The following is a 9,403-nucleotide window of genomic DNA, read 5'->3' as shown; positions in this document are numbered from 1 at the left end:
AAACTGATATATATTACGTTTTATTGACTTTGTTTACGGAAACATAAAATTTTTTGCATTTTTTTAATTTTATCACTTACTTTCATTTAAAAAATAGAAATATACAAACACACGACGCGTGTACAGGAGTTCTAGTATTATATAATAATAGGCGAAGTCGTTTTCAGCAAATGTTAAGAGTTAAAGTGTGTGTATACTGAAAGATTTGAAGTCTGTCTCCACTTTCTCGAGACTGCTTTTGACCATTTTTCTAGCATGCATGTCATCATCGAAATCTTTAACTATCCCATTTTCACATTATATTTAGTAGAATTAATGAAACAAATAAATAAAAGAAGCCGTGAATAGTTGTACATCTTCAACGCTGCAACCGTCCAGGTTCGCCTCTAATCTCTCCTGCTGCTTTGCATAATTTCCATACGCAGAAATTTAAAACCCTTTAGCATTTATTGTGCGTAGTGTCGACGCCTGATAAAAATTTTTTTTTATAATGATAAAATTATTTAAGCCATGCAAAGGAATGGCGTAATGATCATATGAATATATAAAGGACGACATGTGTTTTCTTGATTTCCTGCAGGTGTCATTGTGATCTAGGCGGCGGCCGAAGGCGGTGCTGCGGCGGAGGAGGGGCTATATCAGGAGGAGATGGGCACAGAGATGGTGGATGTGGAGGCGCAGATTGATTGGGAAGAATCTCCGGCCATTTTTGAGAAGGCCAATCGCCCAGTCACGTTGAAGGTATATACATATACATACATATAACACACATATATATATATATATATGAATAAATATGCATGCATGAACTTGATACAGATCTATAATGTGTAGAGTTTTATATAAACCTTAAACCCATGTGTGATAAATTTAACCCTCTCGGGGATTTTGATGGGTTCTGTTAGAAAAACTGGAAAATTCAATAAATAAGCTATGAAAAGCTCAAAACTATTATTTAACTAAATTTAAATTTTAAATAGTTATTCATTTGAGAAAATAATTGTCAATTTCCTTGAATGTTATTTGCATCTAATTAACCTTGAGGAAATTTTTTTTGAAATTTTAAAAATATTTTGTTAAATTTTTTTTTTTTGCAAATGAAGATGATCATTTGTCATCTCTTTTTTGGTTGACTTCACCTGCTATTAATACCTGCTGATGATCAAACTTTGATGCAGTTCGAGGAAGTGGTCTACAATATCAAAATAAACCAAGGTGGGATCCTAAAGAAAAATGCACAAGCTGAAGAAAAACAAATCTTGAGAGGAGTCTCCGGAGTGGTGCTTCCGGGCGAAATGTTAGCCATGCTCGGGCCATCCGGCAGTGGCAAAACTACATTGTTAACAGCTCTTGGTGGCCGACTTGGTGGGCGATTGGCTGGGAACATTACCTACAATGGCACGCCATTCTCAAACGCAATGAAGCGCAATACCGGGTTCGTTACACAGGACGATGCCCTCTATCCTCACCTCACCGTGACTGAGACATTAGTATACACCGCACTCCTCCGCCTGCCTAGAACATTAACCAAGCAAGAGAAGGTACTTTTGTGTGAGTATGTGTTTATTGATCCAACATGTGTAGATATATATCAGTTGACTTAAAGTAAATATGGTTGAAAGAAAGATGATGGCGGAATGAAAAAAAACAAAGATCAAAGTTATATTTGTGCCGTCAAGTTTGAGTAATCTTTAGATTATTGGCTGTCATTAATTTTATAGATTCATTTAGAGCCTTCAACTTCAGTCTATTATCAATTTGTTATCCGATTATCATGGTTTAAACTTTTTAAATCTTTTAATTAGTACTCATAATACAACAGGTACAACATGCCGAAGCTGTTATAACTCAGCTTGGATTATCAAGATGCAGGGATAGTATCATAGGGGAACCTCTTCTGAGGGGAGTCTCCGGGGGTGAACGAAAAAGGGTCAGTATTGGACAAGAACTATTGATCAATCCAAGCCTTATTTTTCTTGATGAGCCAACTTCCGGGCTTGATTCAACCACTGCTCAGAGAATTGTTTGCAAGCTTTGGGAGCTGAGTAATGGAGGACGAACTATAGTGATGACGATTCATCAGCCTTCTAGTAGGCTGTATCATATGTTTCATAAGGTTTTGTTGTTGTCTGAAGGTAATCCTGTATACTTTGGGAAGGGATCGGGTGCGTTGGATTATTTCGCCTCCATTGGATTCGCTCCTTCACTTGCTATGAATCCTGCAGACTTCTTGTTAGATCTTGCCAATGGTATGCTGAATAAATACATATCTATAGACTATAGTCATGATTTTGAAGAGGTGCTTTCATGATTGTCTATCTGTGCAAAATGACTACTTCATGACTTTATAGAATGACATTTGTTTTGATTTTGTTAGGAGTTTCAACTGCTGATTCAAATGAAGACCAAACAGCTATCAAGCAAAAGTTGGTGTCGGCATACAAGACTAATAATCTATCAGACAATGTGTATTCGGAACTTAAAATCGACTATGATCAACACCATGAATCAACGATGGATGATGAGCAGTTTCGCCGATGGTCGACCACTTGGTGCGAACAATTTTCGGTTTTACTGAGACGAGGCATAAAAGAAAGGAAGCACGAATCTTTCTCACGTCTCAAGATAGGACAAGTGCTAGCCATCTCAATCCTATGTGGTCTATTGTGGTGGCAATCTGATATCAGTCACTTACAAGATCAGGTCATAATAAATTTTTTTCGGTTATCTTTGGCTAGGGCGCCAAGTTAATCCTTATGTTTTTTCAAACGCATACAGGTGGGACTTTTCTTCTTTTACTCAGGATTTTGGGGTTTCTACCCGCTCTTTCAAGCTATTTTCACCTTCCCTCAAGAACGTATGATGCTAGCTAAAGAACGAGCCTCTGGCATGTACCGCCTCTCCTCATACTTCATGGCTCTAACCTTGGGTGACTTACCAATGGAACTAGTCCTACCCACGGTTTTCGTTGTCATAACTTACTGGATGGCTGGCCTGAAACAAACCCCACAATGTTTCTTTTCGGCCCTATTCACTCTCCTCTACAGCGTTCTATGTTCTCAAGGTCTCGGATTAGCCATAGGCGCCATTGTTATGCGTCAAAAATCAGCCACTATCCTTGGTTCAGTAATCATGCTAGCATTTCTTCTAGCAAGCGGATACTACGTCCACAACGTGCCTAAGTTCATCGCATGGATCAAGTACGTATCCATTAGTCAGTATACATTCAGGCTCTTGTTGGGATCACAATATAAGTCTGGGGAAACATATCCCTGTGGCTCTGGTAAGACTTGTTTGGTAGAAGATTTCCCGTCCGTGAAGCCGGTCGGGCTCGACGGACGAGCCGCTTCTTGTCTGGCCCTGGCAGTAATGCTTGTGGGTTATAGGGTTATCGCATATGTCGCACTTATTAGAATTGGTGTGCCAAAGAGGTAAAATTATAATTGAGTGTTGTATTTTTTAGGGCTCTTTTTTTTGTGGTAAGTGGGGTGTTGTTGCACTTCCATTATACTACATATATACATTATATGTTATATTATATAATGGATTTTAATATATGTAATATATATTTTATTACTCTCATATTAACATTAATGTTAAATAAACAGTATTTAAGTTCATAGATGAAAACCAAATTTTGATAAATTATAATATTAAAATCTAAAACATATGAACTTTCATGACTAATATCTAAATTTTCCCGAATTCCAAATTAATTGGATTTTAATTAATACAAAAACACTTATAAGACCGTTTCACGTATCAATTTTATGAGACGAATCTCATATTTAATATGACCCTGAAAAAATATTATTTTTATGTCAAAAATATTACTTTTCATTTCAAGTGTAGACCGGATTGACTTATTTCACATATATAAATTCATGATATCGTCTCACAAGATATATACTCTTAAACTAATTGTACAAATTGCTTTTCAGATTTCTTGAAATTCAAATTCCTTTCTAAAATTCAACCTGCAAAATTTAAAAAACAAAATTATGCAATTTGAGATGCTCTTGAATTCATTCAAATAAAAAGGGGGGGGGTGGGGTTTGGGTTGTGTGGTGGGTTATATTAGGACCAACTATCATATCAATAACCATAGCTGAATGCGTGGTGGAGCCGTTAGGTGTGGATGGATTTTTTAGTTGTCAAAAACTTGTGTAAGATAGTCTCACGGGTCGTATTTTGTAAGACGGATCTTTTATTTGGATCATCCATGAAAAAGTACTTTTTTTATGCTAAGAGTATTACTTTTTATTGTTAATATCGGTAGGATTGACCTGTCTCACAGATAAAGATTCGTGAGACCGTCTCACAAGAGACCTACTCAGTTTTGTTTTTACTGTTTTTATTATAATTGAGTTTCACATATGAAATTTCATTTTAAATTCGAAGTTTTAGTATCAATTCTGGTAAATAAAAAATAAAAAATATCAGAATGAATTGTTATCAAACACTATCCACTTTCAATTTTCAATTTTCGCTTTTATTTTCAAACATTGTTAACTTCACTTCGTAGTTATTCGTGATATATAAATTTAATCATGTCTTAAAAATAAAAAACCGTTACAATCACTCACTAATTATGTTCACAATCGAGCTCAAATAGAATATTTTAAAATTTCAAATATAATATATTAATTGGTTAACATATGTGATGTGAGTCATATGTACAACGTTTTTTTTAAAGTCATATGTATAATGTTGCTGAATGACGCAGAGCAAAAACTTTGTGCACGTGGCTTTAAATCTCAAAGATCCACGAGTCACCTGTTCCACTTGTATTAATATTACTCATTTCGTTTAAAAGCCCCCACGTGCCATAAAGAATAATATAATATTAATAATCACAAATGACATCACGTCGTTTTTGTTATTTCAATTATTTTTGTACACAATTTACATTGTGATAGTAATAATCTACCAATAAAGCTTATGCGACATACTCCTCCGAAATATATTGTTGAGAAAAATCGAACTCGTGACAATTGATCAAACTTTTACTTATTCTACTAACTTGAACAAGAGTAAGACTCTTGTGAGACGGTTTCACGAATCTTTACCCTACGGACATTCACAATAAAAAGTAATACTCTTAACATAAAAAATAATATTTTTTTTCATGGAAGACTCAAATAAGAGATCTGTCTCACAAAATACTACCCATGAAACTGTCTCACATAAGTTTTTTCCCTTCTACAACCCTTGAGAGGCATGAGGGAATGTTTGAATATCGATGGAATAATAAACTGAAAAATATATAATTAATTAAAATTGAACCAAATATGAGAAAGATAATTAAGTTTGAAAGACGAAGTAACCCCGACAGAAAGCTGAGATAGAGCAAAATAGACGAGTATATGTTACACCAGAAGATCTACTCTTGGTTTTTATTTTTTATATGATGATCGTCGATAATTTCACTTGAAAACAAAAAATATATTCTATCAATATTTTTTTATTTACAATAAAAGTGAGAAGATCATTTTATACAAACACATCAAGTATAAAACTCTGAGTATAACATATACTATCCCGACCAAACCACGTGCCTCCAGAATATAGTTCTATCATTTATTTTATATAAATTTAAATACTTAGGTGGTCTCCAGGCACCGAAAATTTGGAGTTCTTTAAAAAATATAAATATTTTGGAAATACTTATTCCAGGTAGCAGTCAATATATATCATGCAGAATATAATATAATATAATATTATATGGATATTCTTTTGCAATTTGTTTTATCTGTGTCATCGAAACCGCACTTTAATTAATTCGTGCCTATAATTATTATAGTCAGTGTTTGTGCTTATTGCAGTCTCATAATCAACGGTTCAATATTTCCCTTATCTCTTTTGTCTCAGTTTTGAGTTTGTTATATTGAATTTGTCCGGTGTGATTTACAGATTATTACGTCGACTCTCGTGATTTTCCAAGAAAAATAAAATGAAAATAGACATAAAAATTTTTTAAAATAAAAATAAAATTTTTCGATGTGATTGGCAACAAAAAATCAGTTAAACGTCAAAGTAAAAACATTAATATTCAGCGTTCGCTAACCTCCAAAATCAGGAAGTTACTCGTGAATGGGAAGCGGACAAAAGCGGTGGCGGCTGACGTGCCCGGTATTCTAAGATCTAACACCAAATGACGAAACGTGGCTTCTGAATTGTCAAACGTATTTATCTCCGAAGGTCCCTTCTACACTGCATTTGGCCCAAAGACGAACTGGCTTCTTTCCCAATTCCCACCTACACAATATATCTAATATTTTTTACTCAAGATATGTGTTGTAATTTGGCTTTTAACTACACAATAACAAAATTCTTGTATATTATATATTATCGCAGGCTCTCTCTCATATTTCGATCTCCCATAGTGCTAATCTATCTCTGGGTTGTCGTGTTCGCCCGCAAAAGAACAAAATAAAAACAAGAAATATTTGAAAAACAAATTCATCAAATTCCGTGTCAAAATGGTTGATGATACGCTCTCGCATATGAATTTGCCACCTGGGTTTCGTTTCTTCCCCACAGATGAGGAGCTCTTGGTGCAGTACCTCTGCAGGAAAGTTGCTGGCCACCATTTCCCTTTGCAGATTATTGGAGAAATCGATCTGTACAAATTCGATCCATGGGATCTTCCCTGTAAGTCAAAACTCGAAACAATCATATCGAACTGATCATGCTAATTCTCAATAATCTAAATGTGTGTTTTTTTTTTTTTAAATTCTCGGACGCTGAAGGTAAGGCTATGTTTGGAGAAAAGGAATGGTATTTCTTTAGCCCAAGAGACAGAAAGTATCCGAATGGATCCAGGCCAAACAGGGTAGCCGGATCTGGATACTGGAAAGCCACCGGGACTGATAAGATCATAACCACAGAAGGAAGGAAAGTTGGCATCAAGAAGTCCCTTGTTTTCTACGAAGGGAAAGCCCCGAAAGGATCGAAAACCGATTGGATTATGCATGAATATCGGCTCTATGAACCTTCAAGAAAACATGGCAGCTCAAAGGTAAGATGCTCAAATAATGCGAAATTTTTCATCATTATATTTTTGTGAAATTTTCTTTGATGGTTTTTTTTTATTTTAGTTGGATGATTGGGTGCTTTGCCGAATTTATAAGAAGAATCCAAGCAAACGGAGCCTCAGCGCTAGTGAAGTTGAGAGCAGAGAGTACAGCCACGCTTCTTCCCCGTCTTCCTCGTCTCAGTACGACGGCGTTTTGGAGTCTTTGGAACAGATTGACGACCGCTTCGCCAATCTGCCAAGAATGGATTCTCTGAAGCTGAACCTTCAGAATTTGGGATCCGGGAATTTCGATTGGGCTACGTTAGCTGGGCTTAACCCTCAATCCGAATCTGTTCAAGCCCAACAGATTCAAGCGAATAAGAATGTTATTTGAAATGACTCTTATACCCCTGTCTTCCCTCATGCTTGTGGGTGGGGCCGTGTGGTGTATAGATTAGGTATCTTATGTAAAAATATATATGAAAAATTAAAAATTTATGATAAAAAGTAAAAATCTCAAACTATCAAAATTATCACACTACACACTTTATAATATTTTTCTCTCAACTCAATTGTGATTTTCTTCACAAATGAGATATCTATTTATAGAAAATTTTTACAAATAATCCAAAAATAAATTACATCACTACCTTCCTCATCACACACAAATTTCAATATTCAACACCTAATTTTACTTAATTTTCAACATTCAAATATTCACGATTCAATATTCAAATATTCAATATTAAAATATTAATTTTCAACACTCTCCCTTGTGATAATGATCATAATGATTGTCTACATTACATGTTTTTATACTTTTTCGTTAAAAACCTTACTAGAAAAAATCCATTGGGATAAAAACCATAGTAAGTGAAAAAGAGTGCAGTCACGTAAACTTCCTCTCATGTTGACACGAACAATTCTTCACAGATTTCGTAGATTGCGCATCCCAATATTATATATGTGCTTTCTGAATATTGTCGTAGGAAGTGCCTTTGTGAAGATATCTGATGAGTTTTTACTTGATTGAATGTGACGAACATCAATATATTTATTCTTCTCAAGCTCAACATATTCTATTCATCACGGGCGGTCGGATGTATAACTTCCCTTATATGTTCAAATCTTTCTTTTAATCATTTCCACAGAGCTATGTGATCTTTTTCGATGAGATATTCACATTTCAAACATTCATCAAGATGTCGTCTCAAAAATATTATAGCTTTTGCCTTTTCTTGTGATGAAGATATACCATTTTCTTTAATAGTCTCGCTTAGACCCAATGACTCAAGATGCATTTCTACATCGAGAGTCCATGGCATATAATTTTTCCCCGTAATGTCGAGTGCAATGAATTCGAGCTTTGCCAAGTTAGCCATGGTGATACTAAAAAGAATTATGATGCATTTTATTAGTTAATGAATATTACAATACAAAGTATTGGATAAACAACAAGTACAAGCATTCGTAAAAATAAAGAAAACACAGGAGGATATTCTCCGATAAATAAAAGACTCGTGAGTATGATAACCAAAGTAATTAAAAATAACTTTGTGAATTTCATCTTCTTTTTTCTTCAAAAATTTGATGAAGAATAATTTTAGAGAAGAAGAGAAAGTTGGAGTGATTGAATGTGTTTGTGAGATCATATTTATAGGGCAAAAACTAGCCGTTTTGTTACCGTTTATGACCGTTGGTGCACAAGAAAATAAATATATGTATTTGTATAATTTTATGGTAATAATATGGTGTATAAATATTAGTAATGTTTTAACTAATTATGCATATCATATCACAATATTATAACGAGGTGTCATAAGATATTTTGTTTAAAAACCTTATAGACTTTTATACTTGTCGTATCCCTTACCGGGAGTGTGGGATGTCGTCTTAACATCCTCCCAGGATTTATAAAAAGTTTTTTGAAAAATTTATTTTATTATAACATTATATTATATATTAAGTATATACACAATAAATAAATAAACAGTAAAATAAATATTATTACTTTTGTTACCTTTTTCTTCTGTTTTGGAGCTTGGAAATATATGGAGGACTCTTAGAGCTTCGTGCTGATAACGTGTTGTGAAAAAGTAAAAATTTACGGTAAAAAGTAAAAATCTCAAACTCTCAAAATTATCACACTACACACTTTATAATATTTGTCTCTCAACTCAATTGTGATTTTCTTCACAAATGAGATATCTATTTATAGAAATTTTTTACAAATAATCCAAAAATAAATTATATAATTAACTTCATCATCACACACAAATTTCAATATTCAACACCTAATTTTACATAAGTTTCAACATTCAACATTCAAATATTCAATATTAAAATATTATTTTTCAACATAATCCAATTTTATAAAATTTTATT

General features: G+C 33.9%; 2 protein-coding genes across 2 annotated transcripts; both read left to right on the top strand.

Annotated features, from left to right (window-relative positions):
• Positions 1–559: 559 nt before the first annotated feature.
• Positions 560–3,533, top strand: LOC140960332 (ABC transporter G family member 9-like). The gene is made up of 5 exons (XM_073418566.1): positions 560–741; positions 1,179–1,541; positions 1,823–2,249; positions 2,378–2,703; positions 2,779–3,533. Exons 1-5 carry the CDS (start codon positions 649–651, stop codon positions 3,433–3,435), a joined length of 1,866 nt encoding a protein of 621 aa, XP_073274667.1. The 5' UTR covers positions 560–648; the 3' UTR covers positions 3,436–3,533.
• Positions 3,534–6,367: 2,834 nt separating this feature from the next.
• LOC140958536 (NAC domain-containing protein JA2) lies at positions 6,368–7,501 on the top strand. Its single transcript, XM_073416021.1, has 3 exons — positions 6,368–6,654; positions 6,753–7,021; positions 7,101–7,501. Exons 1-3 carry the CDS (start codon positions 6,483–6,485, stop codon positions 7,410–7,412), a joined length of 753 nt encoding a protein of 250 aa, XP_073272122.1. The 5' UTR covers positions 6,368–6,482; the 3' UTR covers positions 7,413–7,501.
• Positions 7,502–9,403: the final 1,902 nt, after the last annotated feature.

The sequence above is a fragment of the Primulina huaijiensis genome, chromosome 15 (genome assembly GCF_012295235.1).
Source record: "Primulina huaijiensis isolate GDHJ02 chromosome 15, ASM1229523v2, whole genome shotgun sequence".
NCBI classification, from domain to species: Eukaryota; Viridiplantae; Streptophyta; class Magnoliopsida; order Lamiales; family Gesneriaceae; genus Primulina; species Primulina huaijiensis.
This window is presented reverse-complemented; position numbering and strand designations above follow the sequence as displayed.

Bases quoted from the DNA above. Each gene is read 5' to 3' on its own strand.
- LOC140960332 (XM_073418566.1), top strand. From the start codon at position 649: ATGGGCACAGAGATGGTGGATGTGGAGGCGCAGATTGATTGGGAAGAA. The intron at 2,250-2,377 runs GTATGCTGAATA...TGATTTTGTTAG, and splicing joins CTTGTTAGATCTTGCCAATG to GAGTTTCAACTGCTGATTCA. The intron at 2,704-2,778 runs GTCATAATAAAT...AAACGCATACAG, and splicing joins TCAGTCACTTACAAGATCAG to GTGGGACTTTTCTTCTTTTA.
- LOC140958536 (XM_073416021.1), top strand. From the start codon at position 6,483: ATGGTTGATGATACGCTCTCGCATATGAATTTGCCACCTGGGTTTCGT. The intron at 6,655-6,752 runs GTAAGTCAAAAC...CGGACGCTGAAG, and splicing joins CGATCCATGGGATCTTCCCT to GTAAGGCTATGTTTGGAGAA. The intron at 7,022-7,100 runs GTAAGATGCTCA...TTTTTATTTTAG, and splicing joins GAAAACATGGCAGCTCAAAG to TTGGATGATTGGGTGCTTTG.